Here is a 22,531-nt window from a genome sequence, read left to right as displayed (position 1 = left end):
TCCTGTTGCTAAATTAATGACTCAGAGAAGAATCTTGTTATATTTTAAAAGATTTTGGCTGTGTTATTCTCTTCTGGCAGCAGACCATCCTAATAGATCAGTTAAGACAACCACATTGTTAGATAACTATAAGAGAAATTAACAAGAACAATAGACATGAAAAGACACCCAAATGAGTGCTCTTTAGCTATCACAAATCACAAAGTCAAGTTTTTCAAGGAGAGGGCTTTAATTTAGTCTTTTCATTGCTCAAAAGTCTCACTTCCCATGAAAGTAGTAATGTAAGGCGCGCTTCAGTTTTGCCTAAATTTATAGTTAAGTGAGAACTTGATGCTTCTTTCTTGTTGTTTAGAAATGAGGTCCTCTCTAATGCTGGCACCACAGCCAGGTTGGGAAAGATGTACAAGATCTATTCCTTTCTAGTTTCATCCAGTTCTGATCCTGTGGGCTGCTGAAGAAAAGGTGGCCAACAAGAGGTTTTGGGGTAATTTCTTCTCAGCAGCAACGCTTCCGTGGGGGAGGAGGGCGGTTCTTGATGGTCTTACATTTTGGAATGTGTCGGTCAGCCACCTTAGGGGCAAAGTGGCGGCTGCAGTGGGGGCACTGGATGTAGTCGGGGTTTTCTGCAGGTGGCATGGGAGGCAAGTCCGAGGGATTTCCACCCCGGGCAATTACCTGCTGCACTTCACGGGCCTGACGGAGAGTTCGGATGAATGATTCATGTTTTTGTCGCCAATTACTCTTCTTTGGTGGCTCTGGCTATAAAATAGAGGGAAAATGGTTAGTTCTCCTCTACCACACACAAATAGGTACTTAGTGATGATTATCACCGATTAAAAAAAAAAAGACCAAACACAACAAAAAAAAAACTGAGGGATATAGGGGGAGAGAAAGCTAGCTGTTAGAGGCTTCACAGTAAAGCATCCCTTATTGAGCAGGATGATCTTGCTAAGATGAAATATGGGAATCTGAGAGAACCAAGTTAGAAAACTAAAAAGTATCTAATTTCTAGAATATTTTATGGTTTAGGTAGGGGTGAGGATAAGACAAAGAAGCTTTGACTGTGGCAGTTATCTGAAAATGAAAGTCTAATAGGAAAATCTAGTGGTGACTGAAGCACTCAAATAAGGAGTCTTCCTCATTGTATAAAAATTAGGATATACTTATGGGTAGGTCCTTAATGGAATTCATTCTTCCAGAATTAATTTGCTTAAGCCTAGTAAGTATAATCTCAAAGACCTAAGATTTGTGTTTGTGGTGTTTTGTTTTGTTTTGTTTTTGGTGGGTGTGGGAGAGGAAGGATTGGTTTCTTAACTTTGCTATTACTGTATTAGGAAATTGAGAAATCGCAGATTTCTTTAATGTTCTACCCAAAGTACGCCAATTGCAGTGTAATAGAAAATACTATCATGATAGAACAGTAAAGAATATGATCAGTAAGAATACCAATAAACCAGAAATTATTCATGGAAGAAGTGCCTAGAGGGATTGAAACTTTGTGATACAAGTTATGGTGAAGCCAGACCTGGGAGTTAGTTGTTTTCTCTTTAAACATCCTGAACAAATGAAATTGTCTCTAAAATGGGTGCCCCATTAATAGGAATTTAAAAGGGTCCTCCTAGCTTCTTCCCTGTTTTTCTGGGCAAACAACAATTTATGTATGGGGGCATGAATGGTAGAGGTAAGAAAAAAAGAACAAGTTGACACTTTCATAGAATTATGGAATTTTAGAGCTTAATGGGATCTTGGATATTATCTAGTCTAACTTCCTCATTTTATAAAGGCAAAGTTTCATTAAAATGACTGAACTCAAAAAAGACAAGTTAGTGATAAGGATAGAAGGAAAACTAGAACTCTGATCTCCTGACTCTGATTTCACCATTCCAATTTAGTTCAGTTAAATATTCATTAGTTCAGTAAATATTCATTAATGTACCTGTCTTCCCCAAGAAAAGAACCTTCATTTACAAGTCTCTATATGTAATCATTCCAAATAACAAATGTTTATAGAATTCTCAGAAGTGTGTCACAGAAAAAGTTTGCAGTTCACATTTTTTACAGCATAGTTTTTCTGAATGTCAAAAAAGTAAAAAAATTCTGCCTTTGATGTGTTCAGAATTCATTGGATGAAGGAGAGACAACATGCAAATAAGACTACAGAAAATTACATGGTGTGTTACAAATAAAATTATTTTAGAAAAATTTGTCAAATGAAAATTTAAGAGGCTCCAGTGACATCAATGAAACTCAAGGCAGTAAATAGTGATACCACTTCAACACAAAAGTATATATACAAGAGTCCTACTAACTGAAAGTTTTCCTGATCCACCAACTTAACCCTGCATGTTCTATTATCTTACATGATCTACTTCTACTAGGCCTTATAATTTTGCACTGTTAAGTTCAGTGTCCTGGCAATTTGGTATCTGCTTTAATATAAATACATCTTTTACAAAGATGAGTAGGGGGCAATTAGGTGGCTCAGTCAAGCCAGGCCCAGAGACAAGAAGTGCTGGGTTCAAATTTGGCCTCAGACACTTCTTAGCTGTGTGACCTTGGGTGTCATTTAAACCCCCATTGCCTACCACTCTTCTGGGCAAGTCATTTAACCCCCATTGCCTTACCACTCTTATGCCTTAGAACCAATACTCAATATTGATTATAAGATGGAAGGTAAGGGTTTTTAAAAAAAATAAAGAAATGAGTAACTTGGAAGTAGGAATTATCAAGAATTGTTTTTTAGGGGGCAGCTGGGTAGCTCAGTGGATTGAGAGCCAGGCCTAGAGACGGGAGGTCCTAGGTTCAAATCCGGCCTCAGACACTTCCCAGCTGTGTGACCCTGGGCAAGTCACTTGACCCCCATTGCCTACCCTTACCACTCTTCTGCCTTGGAACCAATACACAGTATTGACTCCAAGATGGAAGGTAAGAGTTTAAAAAAAAAAAAAAAAGAATTGTTTTTTAACTCCCAGGAAACCTAAAACCAAATCTGTGATGCAGAGCAGGAAATGACAATGCCTCACAATGGTCCAAAAAAGCTATGACTCCTATAAGATTTTAGCAGTTCAAAAATGGAGAATGTATGAGAAACACAAAAAGAAGTTCTACAGAAGTTGGGCGACTTAATTTTTCAGAGGTATAAGATGGTGGTGTTATATTCAAACTTTATTTCAGATTCCTTTTTCCCTACCTCCCACTTAAAATGTTTTTAAAAGGTAAGGAAATGGTCCTTCTTTTATTATTCTTCCCATTCCCCACTCTTCCCCCAAATCTACCCTCAATAAAGTTCATAAATTTAAAAGAACTGATGTTACCTTGGCTAAAGTTGGGCTTTTCCATGTCAGGTATTGTTCTAGTTCGGTGCCCTTAGCCCGGGCCTTCGATGAATCAAACACTTTTCTCTTGGAACCCTGGGTCTTGCTACAAACATTAGTGTGTTTCTCTAGCCTTATCAAGAGAAACTTTCGTCCACAGTAGCTGCACTCACCAAGCTGTGGTTCTTCAGTTGCAGAGCTGGAACCTGAGGAGACCGATAGCCGAGACGAACTATCGCTAGGAGATTTGGACAAAGAGTTGCCAGATTCTTGTTGAGGTTGTGAAAACTGCTCAGGGGATGATGATTCTGAAATTTGGTCTTGGATTTTGTTACTTGCCACTAGTTTTTCCTTTTTGAGCCTTTGTACTCCATGATTGAAGAATTGGGAACATGCTGAGGATGAACTAGAACTCTCTTGGGACTCTTCCCATGTTTCATCATCCCTGGTGTAAATAGGGAAAACATCTTCAGACTCCAATTCTGGTGAGAAGATGAGTTTGGAAATGTTGCTGCTGCTAGCTATGACTTTTCTTGAAAATGTCTCTTTCTGTGACTCTCTTTTTACTTCTTCCTCTACCTGTTCCTTCTCTTTTTGGATCCTTCTAAGTTCTTCCTCAGTCTTCTTCAACTTTTCCTTCAGGAGAATCTCTTGTCGACGAATTTCTTCTTCTAAACTCTCACCTGCTGCCTCCAGTTTTTGAATCTGAATTAGCTCAGTTCTGTCTGGATTTGACAAGAATTTTTTTGGTGAAACTACTGGCAGGGGTTCAAGTAGTGTCTTAGCTGAAGATAAATTCCCCCTGCTCCGTGAACCGAAGTGGCTGGATGAGATTTCTTTTGATTCAGAGGATTTATGGGGAAAATTTCCTGACTCAATCCTAATGTGAGTAGCACTCAATGATTTTCGGTGAAACACTGGTTTGAGGGGATAAGCACGATCCACACCAGCTCTCTTCTTTGTGAAGGGCAGTATGCTTTCTTGGTTATCTGTTTTGGTATGCCTATGGGCCCCAGCTGAATAAAAATCCCCACTTCCTGGACCCTGCTGATTGTTTCCTGAATCCTGCTGGCTTTCTGTGGAATAAGAACCAGAACAGCTATGGGCTTTAGTCAAGGTGTTCTGCCTGTTGTGAATAAAGAAATTCTCCAGCTTCTCTTCTTTGTCTCTTAGAAGCTTTTGTTGGAAGTTGTTTTTCAGGTGCTCCAGCCGAGAAGGATGGGTAGAGCTGCCTTGTTCATAATGGGTTTGCCTATTTGAATGGAGTTCTGAAGCTTGCATTTTGTTAAAAGGAATCATGATGTCCATACGTGGACATGGAGCCAATTGGAGTTGAGCCATTCAGTGCCTGAACTGAAGCCTAAGAATCAAAATCAGATTCATGTTAAGAGTCTGATGCTGAGTCTGGGCTAATGAAGCAGATTCTAAAGGTGCTTCCCCTATATTCATCTCCCTTACTTTTCCCTGCCCACATTACTAGTGTTGCTAGGCCTGATACAAAGAAAGTATACTGTTTTGATGCTTTTCCCCTTAAAATAGTTAAGTCTCTTCCTCTGAAATCCATATTGAAAAAAGTTATGTATTTAACAAAAGGAAGTAGAAATATCTGCCATCAGTTAGCACAACCCACTTATTTTACAGTTGAGGAAACTGAGTCGCATTGAAAAGTCATCTGCCCAAACTGCAGGGACCAGATTCGAACCTGGGTTTTCCCACCAGAATCGGAGATCCTGCCGGGACACCATGAATACAGGGGTCTAAAAGATATGACAGACGACCCCTGGAGGGAATGATTGGTTCCTATCTGCTCAGGCTTCAAGAAGGTGTCATTTGGACTGAATCACTAAAGGTGGTGGCAGTTCAACAGGTAAAAATCGGAGGCATTGGGTGAGAGTGGGGGCTGGGAGAGGGGGAAGGCAATATTCTGGGCCTGGGAAATTAATCAAGGGAATCAAACGCAGTAGTTTTCACCAGAGCGCCGCTTCTGAAGTGGCAGGCAGGAAAGTAGATTAGGTGGGTCTGGACGGTGGGTAGGTAAGATCGTTCCCTTGAGCGACCTTACTAATTCCGGTGAACTCACAAGGAGAACCCAGACAGGCTCCGGGCATAGGTGTGTGTGAGCGGAGGGACGCTCCCGGGCCCGAGTGTGTGCGCCGAAGCAGCGCCCGCAGGTGCCATGACAACGAAGCCCTCCCCCTTATCCCGGCGCTTCCACACGCTTGGCCATAACGGGAAAGAGCTCTTTCCTTTACCTTTGAGGAGAGAGAGTTGTGTACAAGAAAGAGTTTGGGGAGTGGGAATGGGACCAAAAATTACTGCTCTCGAGAACACTGTCTCCTCCACTTCGCAGACTCTGCCCCTTCCCAGGTACCTGAGGCTCCGCTGAATCCACTCCAGCTCCGGGAAACCCCACTCCGGGCGCCAGCTTCCCGTCCCCGACCCCCAGCCACTTTCCCGGCTCCAGCGCCCTTGACTACTCTGTTATTCTCGTTGCTTGGAAACGGGGCGCGAGCCAAGTGGGACCTGGGGTGGGGGGGAGAGGGTGGGGCCGGGGAAGACAGGGGTGGGCCCGCCTCCAGCTTTAGACTAGAGCTCCGGGAGCCTACACTTTCTCCTAGTGCGCCTCCTTGCACCTGGAGAGGAATGTGCTTTTGGATCGGCTCTCCCCTTCTGCTGGGCCCCAGTTAGACTCCTTGATCTGACCTCCTCAGGGCCTTTCCCAAGTACTTTGAAAAGAAGAGTGTGCCCCAGAGACCCCAAAAATGCACCGAGAAACCGAAGTCAGGGTTTTAATTGTATCAGAGAGGAATAAATGCAGTCCGGCCCCCAAATCCTTGTGGAAGAGAGTTCCGGTGTGTGTCTGCCTGGCAGGGTTAAGCATACTGGTGACGGCTCTTAGTTTACCCAGTTGTGTTGTGGGTTCCACAGGTATGCCTATATTATTCTGCTCTTCCCGCAATGCTTTATCTTGCCTATAAGTAAGGGGGTTGCAGGTATTACTGGCTATGATTTTTTCAAGTTATCCTTTCATATGGCTGATCAGGAACTAATCCCCGTTTATTACGCGCACTCCCAAACTAACCACCCATCCCTTAGGGCCCACAAATGACTCAGCTAAATGTAATGGTCATGGTGATTGAATTCCCTGCCAAATTCAAAATAATTCTTTAAACGACTTACAACGGCTTCAAAAAAGCCTCAGTAAATTGTCAACAGAAACCATTTACTTCATTCTTCAGTTCACTTTTGCAAAACTTTGGAAAAGACCTTTCTTGTTTATACAAAAATCCATGAATATGTTAAACTTATAATCTCAAAATGTTATTATTGTCATGTTATTCGATAATTTCAAATTCAGTCTGGTTATTAGGCACTGCTGCAAAGTAAAAGAGAAATAATGTATAGATGATGGTAGCAGCCATATAAAGTACTTATATGAGCCTGTGTGGCAGTAGAAAGAGCATTGAACCTGTTGTCAAGTTAGATGTCTAGTTCTTAGGGTTGGATCTGGAGTTAGGAAATTGTTTAGTTTTAAATTGTGTCTAACTCTCTGTGACCCCTTTTGGTATGTTCTTGGCAAAAATAATTGGAGTGACTTGCCATTTCCTTCTCCAGTTCATTTTACAGATGATAAAGGGAGGCAAACAGGCTTCAGTGCCTTGCCCAGGGCCACACAGCTAGTAAATGTCTGAAGCCAGATTTAAACTAAGGGTTTCCTGACTAGGCCCAGCACTCTATGGACTGAGCCACCTAGCTGCCCAAAGTTGGCCTGTTTGCATCTGCTTAAGTTTCCTTAACTGTTAAATGGGAATAATTACAGCACCTACTTCACAGAGTTGTTATAAAGAATCAGGTAAGATAATATTTGTAAAGTACCTGATGTTATATAGATGTGTGTTCCTTTCCTCACTTCCCTAGTCAGCAAAGAGCCTGTTTTTTTGTAATATATTTAGAGCTAGAAGAAATCTTAAAAACTATCTAGCCCAGTGCTGTCAAATAGTCCATCAAACTCTATGTGGCCTATGTAACACTCTGTAGGGCAGCCAGATTAAAATGCAATTAGGAAATATTTAACAAAACAAAAATACAATGAAACATTGAGAATATTATGTTTGAAACTAAGTCCATTTGAAACCCACAGGGATCCTTATATATATGGTTTAATGGCCCATTTCTACTTGAATTTGATGCTATTGATTTAACCCAATCCCTACATTTTACAGATGAAGAAACAGAGTCCCAGAGAAATTAAGGAACTTTGCTCAAGTCATATACAGGTAATATAAAATGGCAGAGGCAGAATTCTAATACAAATCCCTTGATTCCGAGTTCACTGTTGTTGTCCACTGTTGTTCAGTTGTTTCAGTCATATCTGAGTCTTTGTGACCCTATTTGGGATTTTCATGGCAAAGGTACCAGAGTGGTTTGCCATTTCCTTCTCCAATTCATTTTACAAATGAGGAAATGGAGGTAAACAGGATTAAATTCCTTGCCCAAAGTCACATAGCTAATTAAGAGTGGAAGGCCTGATTTTAAATCAGGAAGATTAGTCTTCCTGACTTCCCCCTGGGTGTTCAATCCATTTAGCCATCCAGCTGCCCCCAAATCCAGTGTTCTTTTGAGAGCACCACACTTCCATCTCTGATCTTTCCATTTAGTAGCTGCTGGGCCTTGAGCAAATCACTTAATCTTAGTATCAATTGCCTTATTTATCAAATGAGGGCAAGGACCACAACTGACAAAAGTGCTTCAGAGTATTATAAGCTGTAAAATCTCTTCAAATGTTAATTTAAGGAATGTTTTTGACTGATATTTAAAAGACTATTGATTCTACCAGGACTAATACTGTTACTACATATTTTTCATTTAGTTTCATTGTTAGCAAGCGCCTAAATACAACTACTTCTTGTGCCCTCCATTCTCCATTTTCTTTTCCCCAAATACATCCTTAAAATTTGATATAAGGGCCATCACCCAGCCTGAGATGGTCGGCTCAAATGTAATTCTAGAATTAAGAATTGCATGTTCTTTTTCTTTTCTTCTTGGCTTTAGTTAAGATCATTGTAAGAAAAGGTAAGAGTAATTTAGTATTTTGGTGGCATCTCGATGGCAGCTTCCCAGAGGCATTGAAGCTAGAAGCATCTTTTCTACCTTCCAATCCCACTGCTATTTCATACACTGTTTAAGAGTGATTACAGAGAAATCAAAGAAGGCTGGGATCATAGAACTGGAAGGAATGATAGAGGCTATCGAATCCAACTCCTTCATTTTCCAGAGAAGCTAAGTGATCCATGCAGGATTTCTGACATCCGAAAATCTGAACTATCCACAAAGCTGAGCTGCATCCCCAAGGGTTTCAGGCTAATTCAGCAGCTGACGCCCTGCCTAAGGGGAACTGGATTGGTGCAGGGGTTCTTGACCATTTTTGTGTCCTGTGGCAAAAACCCATGATCATCTTCTCACAAAGTTTTCAAACGTATAAAATAAAATGCATACGAACACGAGGGAAATCAAGATGTGATTATTTTTCCCCATTCAAGTTGAAGGACCCCCAGAAATGGACACGGGTCTGGATATCCCGGTTAAGAATTGAGGAGTGGGCGGTACCATGGGACTCCTGGGTTCCTCCGCTGTGCCCATCCCAGCTTTTCCGCCTCTCTCTCAGATGGGCGGGCTCCCAGGCAAACTGGCGATCCTGATTGGCTAGACCGGGGCACGGGCCTCTCTAGCCAGGGAGCTGGAAGGAGGAGGACTAGAACTCGATGCTCTCCAGGTACCGGCAGTTGTGACCCGGAGCCGACGGTTGGGGTGAGGTACTCATCTTCCAGTCACACGGCCTCCTTTGTGGGGGAAAACTGAGCGAGTTGAATCCAGGAGGTATTCTCGGTCTCCCCACCCCCCGGGGTGATCAGCATGAAATGTTAGTGGAAAAGGGAAGCTGCTGAGGGGCTGACGAGAGGCAAGGTGAGCAGTGGGGATGGGGCGAGCGGACCCCCGCCCCCGCTCCGAGACGCTCCACGCCAGCTGGGGTCCTCCCTGGACTACCCTGCGGGGGGGGCGGGCCTACCAGCTGGGCTGGCAGGGCAGCATCTGCGACACCTTGCGTTTTCCGGAGTTTGTAGATGCTTAATAAGTGGTTGTTGTGGACCGACTTTGTATCCCAAGTCACCTGCTCGCTGGTGAGATTAGCACACCCTGCCTGATGAGAGCGAATTTCCACCAGCTGAAGCTTTTACACAATCTATGGGGCGAGGAAGGGAGAATCGTGCAGGGAGGGGTTGCAATTGATCTGTGGGCATAACTTCATACGTATGTATGCATGCACATATATGTATATATACACACACACCTGAGTAGACATGTACATTGGGTACACGCACATATACATGGTATATACACATATACTTATGTAGATGTATCTATGGATGGTAGTGCAGCACCTTACCTCAGGTCAGGAAGATCTCCATTCAAATTCATCCCTGGACACTTGCTAGCTGTGTCTTTAAGTCATTTAATTATTATTATCATTTAACTATTATAATTATTCATTAACTCTTAATGCCCTTTTCATCTGTAAAATGGGGGGCACAATGGAGAAGGAAATGGCAAACCACTCCAGTATCTTTGCCTAGAAAACCTTAAGAGTTGAATCTAATTGAACAATATAAGTATATATATATACATTTACATAAATACATATGGGTATGTGTGGAGATTTAACACTGGCTATATCCCTTTCTTTGGCACCCCAAAAGAACCTTTAAAGGAAAAAAGGTTTAATCACATATGTGTAAACATAGATATCTGTGTATAGATACAAGTACCCACACAGTGTGTATATATAGGTGTGTGTATGTCTACAGATAAATATACATAGAAATATGTTGTATGCATGTGCAATTCATGTGTTTTGTACACTCACATGCATTTCCCAGGCAAACAAACCCACATGTTTGCATGTGCATGTGCCCACACATTACTAGTGTATATATCGTATACTATATGTGTGTGTACACATACCGTGTGCATATTTATACCTATACATTGTATATGTGTCTACATACATACATAGAGAGGTGGCAAAGTAAATAGAGCACTGAACTTTGAATAGGACTCATCTTCATGAGTTTAAATCCAGCCTCAGACACTTAATAACTGTGTCATCCTGGGCAAGTCGTTTAACCCAATTTGCCTTAGTTCCTGATTTGTTGGATGAGCTGGAAAAGGAAACGACAGTATCTTTGCCCAGAAAATTCAAAAATGAGGTCACAGAGAGTTAGATATGACTGAAGCAACTCAACAACAATAAATGTGTGTGTGCGTAGACATATACGTATTATATATTTATGTAAATCTATATAAATGTATATCCATAAGTGTGTATTTGCATATGTGTGTCTTACTCCTACTAGATTCCAAATGAAGAAACATTTATTGTCAGTCCTCTGTATTCAGAGCATTATGCTAATTTTAGGAGTAGGTTATGCAAAGACTAAGGTAAGATTTCTACTTCTTTAGAGTTTACTGTTTTAATAATAGGTTCCTTGAGGGTGATTTCTTTTTCTTAAAAAAAAAAAATTATGTTAAGTACCTTAATAAGTGGTTGGTTTTGTTTTATTTTTTTTTTTTGTTTTTTAAACAAATAAACACTAAGACTAGAGACTCAACCTGTGTGACAAATACAGGCTCAGGTTGTCCAGGCTTGGACTTTTTTTTACTTCTTTTGCTTTGCTCTGGCAGATCTTACCATGGCTGAAGGGCACACCCTGATATCAGTGGATTATGAAATCTTTGGGAAAGTCCAAGGTGTGTTTTTCCGAAAGTACACACAGGTAAGTGTTCTATATTGGATTTGGAAGATGCTAATAGTGTTTCAAGACAACAAGAAATGCTTTTATTTTTTTAAAACTGACTATATTGAGGGTGAGACCATAAAGAATTGGTTTTTAAAGCAGGAGGACATGGGTTGGATTGTGAGCCATATTTTATCCTTTTTGTTTTTTGTTTGAATCTACTCTCTTTGTTATTGTTATATCTGGTTGTCTAGACAAGATAGGAATACTCCTTCCTTGAAAGAAAAGGAACATTTTCTACTTCTTCCTTTTATAGCATCAAGCTAATTTCAGCGTTAATAAAATAAGAATAGGGGGCATCTGGGTGACTCAATGGATTGAGAGCCAGACCTAGAAACAGGAGGCCCTGGGTTCAAATATGGCCTCAGACACTTCCTAGCTGTGAGACCCTGGGCGAGTCACTTAACCCCTATTACCTAGTCCTTACCACTCTTCTGCCTTGGAACCAATAAACAGTACTGATTCTAAGATGGAAGGTAAGATTTAAAAAAACAAAAAAACACCAGAATCGCTTCTTATATTCAGTAATTCCACATTTCACTTTCTCTGGTGGATATTGCTATTTTTTTCAGACTGTTTTTCCAAACTTCTCAGAGAAGCTTCTAAAAAGAAATCATGCTTTTTAAAGGATCTCTATCAGATTATGCATTATCTTCATTATGATTATTAGCTTTCAGACAACTGCTGTTGTCGTCAGAGACTTCTCTAATTACAAACTTTGTTGGCCATAATGGGACAGATAAATAAATGTTTGCTTAAATTAAGGGAGTAGCCAGCTAATTTCTGCTATCTCTACCCTGCAGAGGACAGATTCTTTTCCTTTCCTCCCCTGTCAACACCATCACTTTAAACTTTTCTGGGGAAATAGGAATAGTGAATTGGGGCTATAAAACTAGATAATCCTAATTTATTGGAATTGAGTTGCTTAAAACTCAAATCTCAATCTTGAAAGGAAAAGAAGTCCTAAATGTAAGCACCATCTTTCATTTGCACATCATTTATTTTTCTTCCCTTTTTCTCACCAACACAGACCATTCTTTAATCAGAATAGAATTGCTTTTTTTCCCCTCCATCTTTTAGCACAGTGCTTTGCAAACAGTAAGTACTTAATAAATGAATTTTCATCCATTCATTCTAGGAATATACATTCCATTTAGCTTTACCACGGATTATACTGTAACTCAAGGCTTGTCACTATTTAGTAAATGGAGACAGGACTTTCAAAGACAATCAACCAAGGACCTAGATGGTAGCAAAATTTTCCCTCCAATTTAGAATAAAATACTGTTATCAAGGAGAAGGAGGAAAATTATGTGATATAGTTAGTTTTTTTAAGTCTACTTTATAGTAACTTATAGTCACATCTAATTTATAAAGCTTATTTTAAAAAAACTTTTACTAAAGTTTATTACTGTGATCATTACTAATCATGAAAATAATAAGACCTATTGAGTTGCCTGCCATTGAAGTAGAGTACTCTTTTGGGACTATATTTAAATATAAGTTATGTTGGTGAAATTTGTTCAATTTGAATTCCCTGCTATGTATGTGCAACAGAAATTGTGGCTTTTATGGGCAAATTAGAATAATTCATTAGTGTATTTTTAAATGCAATTTTTTCCAACCATTTACAAACTGAACATGTAAGCTAATGTAATTTTGTTGTTTAAAATGGCATAAGAGGTGAAAGTAATGCCTAAGGAAACTTGAAGAGGTAAGAATTGAAGGATACACTCTTAAATTTAATCTGCATTATTAACCTTTCCTCTATACTTTCACAAGTCAACACAGTTAACAAAACAATAAGTCAAACCCTGATTTGTAGCATTTGTCAGTCGGTGCTGAGATGTAAATGTTCACACTGAAAACTTAACATTCTGTTCAAAGGTACAAGATGGCTCCACCATAACCACCGCTTTAGGGGCTTGACTACTTTAAAGAAGTTTAAAGAACTTGAAGAAGGCTAAGAGCCGAGCTGCCAATATGTGTTTCTTCTTGTGTCTTTTTCAACTGTAAGGAAATTTGGCTTATTTAGCCTAAAGAAAAGAAGGCACAGAAGCAATTTCATCTAATTCTAGACTTTGGCCTTCTAAAAGAGATTAGAATGATCATCAAGGCTTACCTATCCTCTTCATAGATGGGGAAACAGACTACTTGTTGAAGTTAAATAAATTACCCAAGGTCACAGCTAGTAAATGGCAAAGCTCTGTCAAGAATCCACATCTGGTTCTTGATCCAGTGTTCTTTCTATCAAAGCCCTATAAATCCCCCAAGCATATGAAGGGTTATTTATACCAGAAGTGGTGACCAGCTGTTCTTCTCTAATTTGAATAACAGAAAATGGATTTTGTGGGCACCATGAAATATTTGGATTATACTTTCTAATTCCCTTAAGTGATAACAATGAAATGTGTTACCAAGAAAGGTTGAGAAGTCTTTTAAAATATGGTGGATTCTCTCTCATTTGGAGTAGAGATCTCATGAAGGCAGAAGGATGCATAATCAAAAGTGTGCTGAGAAGAAATGGACAACCTCTGGAGAGCTTTTTGAAAATAGGAATTTTATACTTCCACCTCTAGTACTAGTGGTTGCCAGTTTTTATGTTAGTTGAAAATTCTAACCCTGGTGTTAGTAGAGTAGAGAAGGGAAATGGGTTCAGATGGCTAGTCCCCCCCCCTTTTCATCAGAGAGTCACAAGGAGATCCTTGTTCTATTTCCTTTGTGTTCTAAGGGAGTATCTGGGCAACATCAGTCATCTCCCATAGCTTGATTTCAGTCCAAATTTCTGACAACAGATTGTATTCTCACTTTCAGTCGAACTTAATTTAACTCTTTTTTTCCCCCCTTAGGCTGAGGGTAAGAAGCTGGGACTGGTAGGCTGGGTCCAGAACACTGACCAAGGCACAGTGCAAGGACAAGTACAGGGACCCACTGTCCAGGTTCGAGTTATGCAAGAATGGCTTAAGACAAAAGGAAGCCCTAAATCTCGAATTGACAAAGCAAAATTCCACAATGAGAGGGTCATCGCGAAGCTGGAACACAGAGATTTCCAAATTGTGAAATAAAAGTAATCAAATAGCAGTATTTATCTTAGCATAATATGAGTACATATTTGAAATTGTACTAAATTTATTGTTTTTGTTGGCTATGTGGTTAATATGTGAAACTACTATTTGTTATTGTTAATATTTAGGGTGGTCATTTCACATTATTTAGGTTAATTTCGAATATTTTTTGAATTTCATAGGCAGACCACATGAAAGAATTGCAACTGTAAGCATGAATTTAATAATAAAGAAAAAAAAAAGCAATCGGAATTCCTAACTTTGGTATTTTTTAATCTTTACGGACAATTTCCTCTGGGAAAATGATTTATTTAATCATTTATTCAGTAAATATATGAAGAAGATTTTGAGAATGAATTTAAACAGGCCAGGAGAGTTTCTTAATTTCATTCTTTCAAAATGAGAAAGTTGGTAGTTCCTGTGAACCATTTCAGTAATTGTCAATGCTAATTTCCACCTGAAGAACAAACTACTCCAAATTCCAAAATGTCAGGATCGATAAGCGTTTATTAAATAGCCATTCTCTGCTAGGCACAAGAATAACAAGAGTGTTCCCCGGTACAACCTAGCTATAGAAGACAAAATGCACATATATAAACATATATGCATATAATAATATACATAATTATCATTTAAATACAATATAATTTTAAAAAAATTATAAGTATAAAAGTTATACGATGTGTCTTTGGGAGAAAGGCCTCTTGATGGCACTTAAGCTGAGCTAAGGCATTCTATAAAACTGGCAGGAAAGAGATGCATTCCAGGAGTGTGGGAGTTAATGCAATAGTATAGATGCCAGAAAATGAGCTTATATGCAGAATTGAAAGCTCAGTTTGGCTGAATGATAATGTGGGAGTCAATCATTGTTAGGATGGTGGCCTCTAGAAAGAATGAGGAAGTTTAGAAGAGGGATGGTTTTTTAAAGGGAAGATATTCTGAAAAGCTCAAAACTGTTTCTAATTAACTACTTTTAATTCCAATTGTTTTCTTGTAATTGTGGGGAGAAGTTTTTTTAAAAAACCCTTCTATCTTAGATATTTCTTCTAGGGCAGAATAACAGTAAGGGCTAGGCAATGGAGAGTAAGTGACTTGGCCAGGGTCACTTAGCTAAGAAGTGTCTGAGGCTAGATTTAAACCCAGTACCTCCTGTCTCCAGGCCTGGCTCTATCCACTGAGCCCACCTAGCTGTCCTTGCAATTGTGAATTTTTAATCATTAGTGCAAATACACAGTGTTAGGGTCCGAAATCGCAGACCCCAGAGAATGGAGACACAGAGGCAATGCAAATTCACACAAGACATTTTATTACTAGGACGCTAGGGCTGCTCCAAAGTAAGAGCTACGAACTGCTGCGGCCCTTGATACACACACAAAAAGGGCATCTTCAGTATTTGTGCAAAATGATACAATATTAGGGCTGAAAAGGATATTATGGATCACTTAGCTCACCCCCACCCTCTCATTTGTAGTAAAAGCTCAGACTGACTGTATAAATGTGTCACTATTTACTTCATTCAGCCCAACAGACACCATTATAAAAATCAATGGTGGATATTATTGTAGTATTTTGACTATTCAACAAACTTTTGTTGAGAATTTAGGATTAGCAAAATGTAAAAATTTACTTCAGGAACTTTTAAATAGGATCCAAGAGACAAAGCAAATTCTATGGAGTCACATTTTATTGGACTCCCTCTCAAAGTTTTTGTTTGCATCCCCAAGGGTTAGAACAATCAAAAAAGATCAATAAAGAGAGCTGGATCGGGCAGATTAAATAGAAATTAATCTTCCAAAAATATCAATAATTTTTAGTTACCTAATTAGTACAATATGCCTTAAAAAAATTGTCAATTTCATAAGCCTTGCGAGTGATAAATATCTTTTGTACGCGGAAATCTTGGCATAAGTTACCCCCACTTGCCTCTACCGAGATTCTTGTGGATTCACCACCCAAAGAAAAGACCCTGGAAGAAATGGCTTTGCTCAAAAGGGGGCGCACGGTTCGGAAAGAGAACTACGACCCCCAGAGTCCACCTGGGTGGGTCCTCGCTTGCGTTACTTCCGGTCTCTTGCGCCCTTTCGTCACTACGCCGGTCGGTGGAGCGACCATTAAAGGTGACGCGGGAGCGGGGGTAACTACTACGGTAGGGCGTTTCGTCGGGCAGTAGAACCTTGATGGATGCCTTTAAGGAATGATTGGGATGCCTCCGAGAAGGGTCTACTTTCTGCAGGAAATTTATGCCTTACTTTTCGTGGTTGGGTGCTTGGGGATGATGGTTTGGTCTAGGGCGGAGTTTAGGGAAAGAGGCGGGGTTAAGCAGAAGTGGGTTTTGAATTGGGGCGAGCTCGGGAATCTGACTGAGGAGTCGTGGTCTATCCGGGGAGGGGCGTGGTCTGCTTGGAGCTGTTGCTGGAACTTTTTCAGAGGAAGAAGTGCATTGATCCGGGGAAATGAGTTGGGTAGTTTCATAACAATTTAAGGAAGAACATGTTTTTTGTTTCTTTTGTTCCCAGAGGCTTTGGTCTCTCCCAATGAAAAGAAGCATTTTTCAAAGTAAAGTCTCCTGTAAGTAATAGTAGAGTTGATTGGAATCAGAATGATTAATTAAATCCACGTTGTCAAGGTGATATCATCTATACATAAAGTTCAGCATCCTCAGATGTCACCAATACTGATGTTACTGGGTCACTTATTTTTGACTGTCCCATTTGTTTGAGGCTTAGTCCCTGTTGTTCTTCTTAAGTAAACAGTTATTTAATGTATCTGAGATGAAATTTGGACTCAGGTCTTCTTGATCCTAGGCCAGGTTCTCTATTTACTGCATCACCTAGCTACCATATCATATAATATGATTTTTTTTTCAAGTATGTTTGTTCAGGTTCCTCCAATCATCTTATGTTCACTAGAGAAAGTTCTGCCATAGTCTTTCATGGAGCTTCACATCTTTCCAAAGCCATGGTTTTCATATAGATATTACAAAACTAGCTAACACGAGAATTAAAAAAAAAAAATTGGATCCTTGTCTGCCATAGTGAATTGATTTTATTGTTATTGATTGTAAAATAACTAGATTTTCTCTCCATTGTAGATTACTTTCTGAATGGAATACTAATATCTACTTTATGGCACATAGGACTTAGGAAGAAGAGGAACTTAACATGAGATTTGAAATTTATTGTCTTAGAAATAGTTTGCACTAAAAAGTTCTGCCAAGACACAATATTACCTATTGACTATTAATAACATTAGAATGTTAAATAGATTGTACTAAGTTCTGTCAAGATACAGTGTTACATATTATCTATTAGCAACATGGGAGAAAGATTTGTTAAATAATATTTACAAACAACTATTGTGACAGAAACAGTTGTAATGATGTACTAGATAATTTATTGATACAAACAAAAAAGTTTAAAATTTTTCAGAGCCTTAATTTTCTTTGTTTTCTCTAGGAAAATATTTTGGATCAGAAAAGGATACTGCAGTTCTTAACAGTTTCCTACCTACCATGATCAAATGTTTATCTGAGGAAGTGCAAGTTAAACTCCGTTCTGGTGTGGCTATCGGTTCCCTTAGCCAATGTATTGAAGAACTTGCCCTCAACAGCATTGATGCTGAAGCAAAATGTGTGGCTGTGAGAATAAACATGGAAACTTTCAAGGTTCAGGTTATAGACAATGGATCTGGAATGGAAAGGGATGATATAGAGAGAGCTGGAAAACAATATTTCACCAGTAAATGCAAATCTGTACAAGACTTAGAGAACCCAAAGTTTTATGGTTTTCGAGGGGAGGCACTATCAAGCATAGCAAATATGGCCAGTGCTGTAGAAATTTCATCCAGAACAAACAGGACAGTGAAAACTTTTGTGAAACTGTTTCAGAATGGGAAAGCCTTAGAAGTTTGTGAGGCTGAGGTGACTAGACCAAGTTCGGGGACAACAGTTACTGTATATAACCTATTTTACCAGTTACCAGTGAGGAGGAAATGCATGGATCCCAGACTGGAGTTTGAGAAGGTTAGGCAAAGGATTGAAGCACTCTCACTGATGCACCCATCTATCTCCTTCTCCTTGAGAAATGATATTTCAGGTTCTATGGTTCTTCAACTCCCCAAAACCAAAGATACATGCTCTAGATTTTGTCAAATTTATGGATTGGGTAAGTCACAAAAGTTAAGAGAAATCAAATTTAAATATAAAGAATTTGAACTAAGTGGATATATCAGTTCCGAAGCACATTATAATAAAAATTTGCAGTTTTTGTTTGTGAACAAAAGACTGATTTTAAGGACAAGATTGCATAAACTCATTGACTTTTTATTAAGGAAAGAAAGTATTATTTGTAGGCCAAAGGGCAGCTTTGCAAGTAAGCAAATGAGTTTAAGCCCTCCTCGGCATAGGTCGAACCCAGAACTCTATGGGATATATGTACTCGATGTGAAATGCCAATTTTGTGAGTACGATGTTTGCCTAGACCCAGCAAAAACTTTAATTGAATTTAAGAACTGGGATGCTGTCCTGGTTTGTTTTCAGGAAGGGATAAAAACTTTTTTAAAACAAGAACAGTTATTTATAGAATTGTCAGGTGAGGATATTAAAGAATTTAGTGAAGACAGTGGCTTGACCTTATTTAGTGCTATTCTTCAGCCTATGGCCTCTGATGAAAAGTCTGTCCAGAACAATTTTCAGGAAGCATGTGAAAATATCATGGATTCTTATGAAATATTTAATATGAAGTCTAAAACTGTGAAAAGAAAAGCTGTCATGGAAAGCATTACTTTAAAGACTTGTGGGAGTGAAGAAGATACCAGGCAAGTAAAAGATTGCCAAGTGTTGACCAACAGTGATCTCAATGGCACATACTTTAATGATACGATAGAGTCCTCTGTACCTTGTCAAGATGGCACCAGATCAGAACCAAATATCTTAAAACAAGAAGGCGCTAAGTTCACAGATTCTGAAAAAAATAATACTAAAAATATTTGTTTAGAACTTGAGTTTTCAGAAAATCACTGTGGAACCAGTGCAGAAGTGTTAAAGAGTACCTTTTCTACTCCACATCACCTTGAAGACAGTGGAGAAAATCCATATATACAAAAGGAAAAGACTAATGATGATGGAATATGTGTCAGCAGTGTATGTGAAGGACAACAGAGGCTTAAAGATACCCCTGAAATGGCATGCAAACCTCTATCTTTTGGGAGGCTACTACCAGAGACATGTGATAGACTTAAAGAAGATGAAACAACAAGTATAGACTCTCATTGTGATAGAGGAGAGACAGTTTTTAGTTATGGACAAGTTCAGTTATGTTCCACTGGCTTTATAACTCATGTGATGCAAACCCCACAATCAAAATCATCTGAAATAGACTTTTCTTTAAAAAATTATATTCAACCTGGTCCTGTTAGTGCCAGGCAAATATTTGGAAACAAAATCCAAAGTTCAGTTCAGACCTCAAACATTACAGACTTAAATAAGAATTTAAATGAAGAATCTATTAAACCAGCCAATCAACATTTTTGCTTAACAAATATAAGAGATGGGCCAAAAAGCAAAACTACAGGAGTCTATAAAAGCAAGGCACCTTTTCATAAGAAAAGCAATAAACAATCACATTCAAATAACTTGTTATCTAATACTTCCTTTGCTTTTCCTTTGAATGTATACATTTCAAATAAAGGAAAGAAAACAGAAAAACGGATTGGTTTTTCCAAACCCTTTACTCATAAGAAACTAAGTTTGTTTACACATCCAGACTTTTTAGAGAAGTTTAAGAGACAAGATAGGAAGGTTGAGAATCTTCTACCTTCAGAAATTCAGGGTATTAATAATGATTTTGAAATGACTACCAATATTGGTTCCCAAGTTGAACCTGACATGTCCCAGAAAGGAAATAGTCACTTAGACCACTCCAACATTTGCAAAATTGCAGCCATAAGTAATGAACCTGGTGATAGTGGCCAGCCTGTAAGTCACATCCCCCCAGAACAGTTTTCAACTTCCCAGGAAGAGGAGATATTGGAGCAACAGAATGTGCCAGAAAGTCTTATAACACTTTCTGACTATTCTCAGCTTAACAAAAAAATTTTCAGTGATGACAAGCCACTAGGATCATTAGCATCTAAATTATCCAGAATGAAAGATCACAACAAAGAAGTTTTAACTACTAAAAGCAAAGGACATTTTAAAGACTCTTCCCCCTTGTGCAATGTGTTAGTCCAGGATTCTTGTAAGTTATCTCATAATATGCATAAAATAACAGGAGATAGTAGCTTCATCCCAGATTCAGATGCTGCTGTGCAAGGAAATGCCAATAATAATAATAAGGATTCATATTTTACTAACCAGTCATTGCTAATTAATACAACAACAGAAGACTATTCGATGAGACATGATGTCTCTTTGGTGTTGTCCAGGAATTCATCTCTTGAAGTCCATACAGGTCCAAATATCCCCACTATATCTTCAGAACAGCAACTGGAAACAGTCAACCCTCCTAGCACAGCTTTAATAAATCACTTAGAAGTTTCATCAGATGATCAAACTGCAGCTTGTTTTCAGAAAGAGAATACCAAAACAAGCATTTCTAAGGATGAAGAGTCAATGGCACATTCCTCTGATTGGCAACAACATTTTGATGTATCACTGGGTAGGATGGTCTATGTCAACAAAATAACTGGACTTAGCACATTCAGTGCTCCCCAGGAGGAAAATTTGGCTAGTTGTACAAAAGATATAACAACCATGGATGTCAATGTTGTCTCCAAGAATGGTAGGTAGAAAGTTTCTTTTCAAATATGAAATGCCTTATAATTATGAATATGAAATTATATGAAATGCCTTAAAAGGAAATACAACATGTAAACTATAGAAAAACCAGTCTTTGCTTTAATAAAAGCAATGTATTGAAAATTTAATAATCACAAAATAGTCATTTAGAAAAAAATATGAATAATGATAGTTCACATTTAAATATTTTAAGGCTTGCAAAGTTCTTAATATACATTATTTCATTTGGTCTTCACAACTCTGAGGTTGGTGCTATTATTATTCCCATTTTGCAGATGAGGAAATTGAGGTTCAGTGACTTACTCAGGATTGCACAGCTGGTATGTGTCTGCACTGAATAGATAGCTATTCTAATTTTGTGCCCTTCGGTATCTGAAAATTCCCTTGGTCAGAAGCAAATAAACTAGAAATACTGTGAAATTCTGATTGGTGTACCTCACATATCATGGACATGGTAGACATCTACATTACAAATTATTGTACTACAAGTGGCAGACCCATTATGATCCCTGTCATTTCAGGAATTATCTCCAGTGCCCTTGCAATGCCAATAGCAGCATTGATTTTTTAAAAATTTTATTAAATATTTTACAATTACATGGAAAAATTTTTAATGATAATTTTTTTAAAATTTGAGTTCCAAATTTTCTCCTTCCCTCCACTACTCTCCTCTGCTTGAGAAAGCAAGCAATTTGGTAGCAAAGATATATGTAAAGTTATGCAAAATATTTCCATATTAACCCTGTTGCTAAAGAAAGAAAAATAAAACAAAAATAAAGTTTTTAAAATGCATTCTTTGGGGGCAGCTGGGTAGCTCAGTGGATTGAGAGCCAGTCCTAGGTTCAAATCTGGCCTCAGACACTTCCCAGCTGTGTGCCCCCGGGCAAATCACTTGACCCCCCTATTGACTACCCTTACCACTCTTCTGCCTTAGAGCCAATACACAGTATTGACTCCAAGACAGAAGGTAAGGGTTTAAATTTTAAAAAAAAATGTATTCTTCAATCTTCATTTAGAGTTCATCAGTTCTTTCTCTGGAGGTAGATAGTATTTTTATCATAAGTCCTTCAAAATTGTTTTGAATCATTGTATTATTGAGAAAAGCTAAGTCACTCACAATCAATCATCATTATTACTATGTACAATATTCTTTTGGTTCTGCTCACTATACTGTACAAAGGTTCATAGAAGTCTTACCAGTTTTTTTTAAATATCCTGATCATTTCTTATAACACAGTAGTATTCCATCATAATCACATACCACAACTTGTTCAGCCAATCTCTTGTTGATGGGCATGCTCCATAATTTCTAATTCTTTGCCACCACAAAAAGAGCTGATATGAAATTTTTTGTACAAATAGGTCCTTTTCCCTTTTCTTCAATCTCTTTGGAAAACAGACCTATGGTGGTATTGCTGGGCCAAATCCTTTGGGCATAGTTTCAAATTGTTCTCTAGAATGATTTGGTTAGTTCATAACTCTACTGGTAGTGTGTTAGTGTCC

General features: G+C 38.7%; 3 protein-coding genes across 7 annotated transcripts in view; 2 read left to right on the top strand and 1 right to left on the bottom strand.

Moving 5' to 3' along the window:
• Positions 1 to 218: 218 nt before the first annotated feature.
• On the bottom strand, positions 219 to 4,655 carry ZC2HC1C (zinc finger C2HC-type containing 1C). Its single transcript, XM_044662093.1, has 2 exons — positions 3,315 to 4,655; positions 219 to 759 (listed from the first exon to the last, which is right to left on the bottom strand). Exons 1-2 carry the CDS (start codon positions 4,653 to 4,655, stop codon positions 496 to 498), a joined length of 1,605 nt encoding a protein of 534 aa, XP_044518028.1. The 3' UTR covers positions 219 to 495.
• Positions 4,656 to 5,956: 1,301 nt separating this feature from the next.
• On the top strand, positions 5,957 to 14,478 carry ACYP1 (acylphosphatase 1). 4 transcript variants are annotated; one of them, XM_044662088.1, is made up of 3 exons: positions 5,957 to 6,242; positions 11,055 to 11,146; positions 14,017 to 14,478. In XM_044662088.1, exons 1-3 carry the CDS (start codon positions 6,077 to 6,079, stop codon positions 14,230 to 14,232), a joined length of 474 nt encoding a protein of 157 aa, XP_044518023.1. In that variant the 5' UTR covers positions 5,957 to 6,076; the 3' UTR covers positions 14,233 to 14,478. The 4 variants fall into 4 exon arrangements, with proteins under 4 accessions (XP_044518023.1, XP_044518025.1, XP_044518026.1 ...); XM_044662090.1 differs by lacking the exon at positions 5,957 to 6,242 and adding an exon at positions 9,081 to 9,278; XM_044662091.1 differs by lacking the exon at positions 5,957 to 6,242 and adding an exon at positions 9,089 to 9,127.
• Positions 14,479 to 17,728: 3,250 nt separating this feature from the next.
• Positions 17,729 to 22,531, top strand: part of MLH3 (mutL homolog 3) — a 35,275-nt gene continuing 30,472 nt past the window's right edge. The window contains exon 1 of one of the 2 annotated variants that reach the window (XM_044662087.1): positions 17,729 to 21,011. In XM_044662087.1, coding sequence (XP_044518022.1) covers positions 17,744 to 21,011 — 3,268 coding nt within the window. In that variant the 5' untranslated portion in view covers positions 17,729 to 17,743. The remainder of the gene's footprint in view (positions 21,012 to 22,531) is intronic. The other variant, XM_044662086.1, reaches the window with a different exon arrangement.

This window comes from Gracilinanus agilis, chromosome 2, assembly GCF_016433145.1.
Source record: "Gracilinanus agilis isolate LMUSP501 chromosome 2, AgileGrace, whole genome shotgun sequence".
Lineage (NCBI taxonomy): Eukaryota > Metazoa > Chordata > Mammalia > Didelphimorphia > Didelphidae > Gracilinanus > Gracilinanus agilis.
The sequence above is the reverse complement of the archived record's forward strand: the minus strand, read 5'-3'. Positions and strand labels throughout refer to the sequence as shown.

Excerpts from the sequence above, each read along its gene's own strand:
- ZC2HC1C (XM_044662093.1), bottom strand. The coding sequence starts at position 4,655 with ATGGCTCAACTCCAATTGGCTCCATGTCCACGTATGGACATCATGATT. Across the intron at positions 760-3,314 it reads AAAGCCCAACTTTAGCCAAG|CCAGAGCCACCAAAGAAGAG; the intron begins GTAACATCAGTT and ends TCTATTTTATAG.
- ACYP1 (XM_044662088.1), top strand. The coding sequence starts at position 6,077 with ATGCACCGAGAAACCGAAGTCAGGGTTTTAATTGTATCAGAGAGGAAT. Across the intron at positions 6,243-11,054 it reads TTGTGTTGTGGGTTCCACAG|ATCTTACCATGGCTGAAGGG; the intron begins GTATGCCTATAT and ends TTGCTCTGGCAG. Across the intron at positions 11,147-14,016 it reads TTTTCCGAAAGTACACACAG|GCTGAGGGTAAGAAGCTGGG; the intron begins GTAAGTGTTCTA and ends TTCCCCCCTTAG.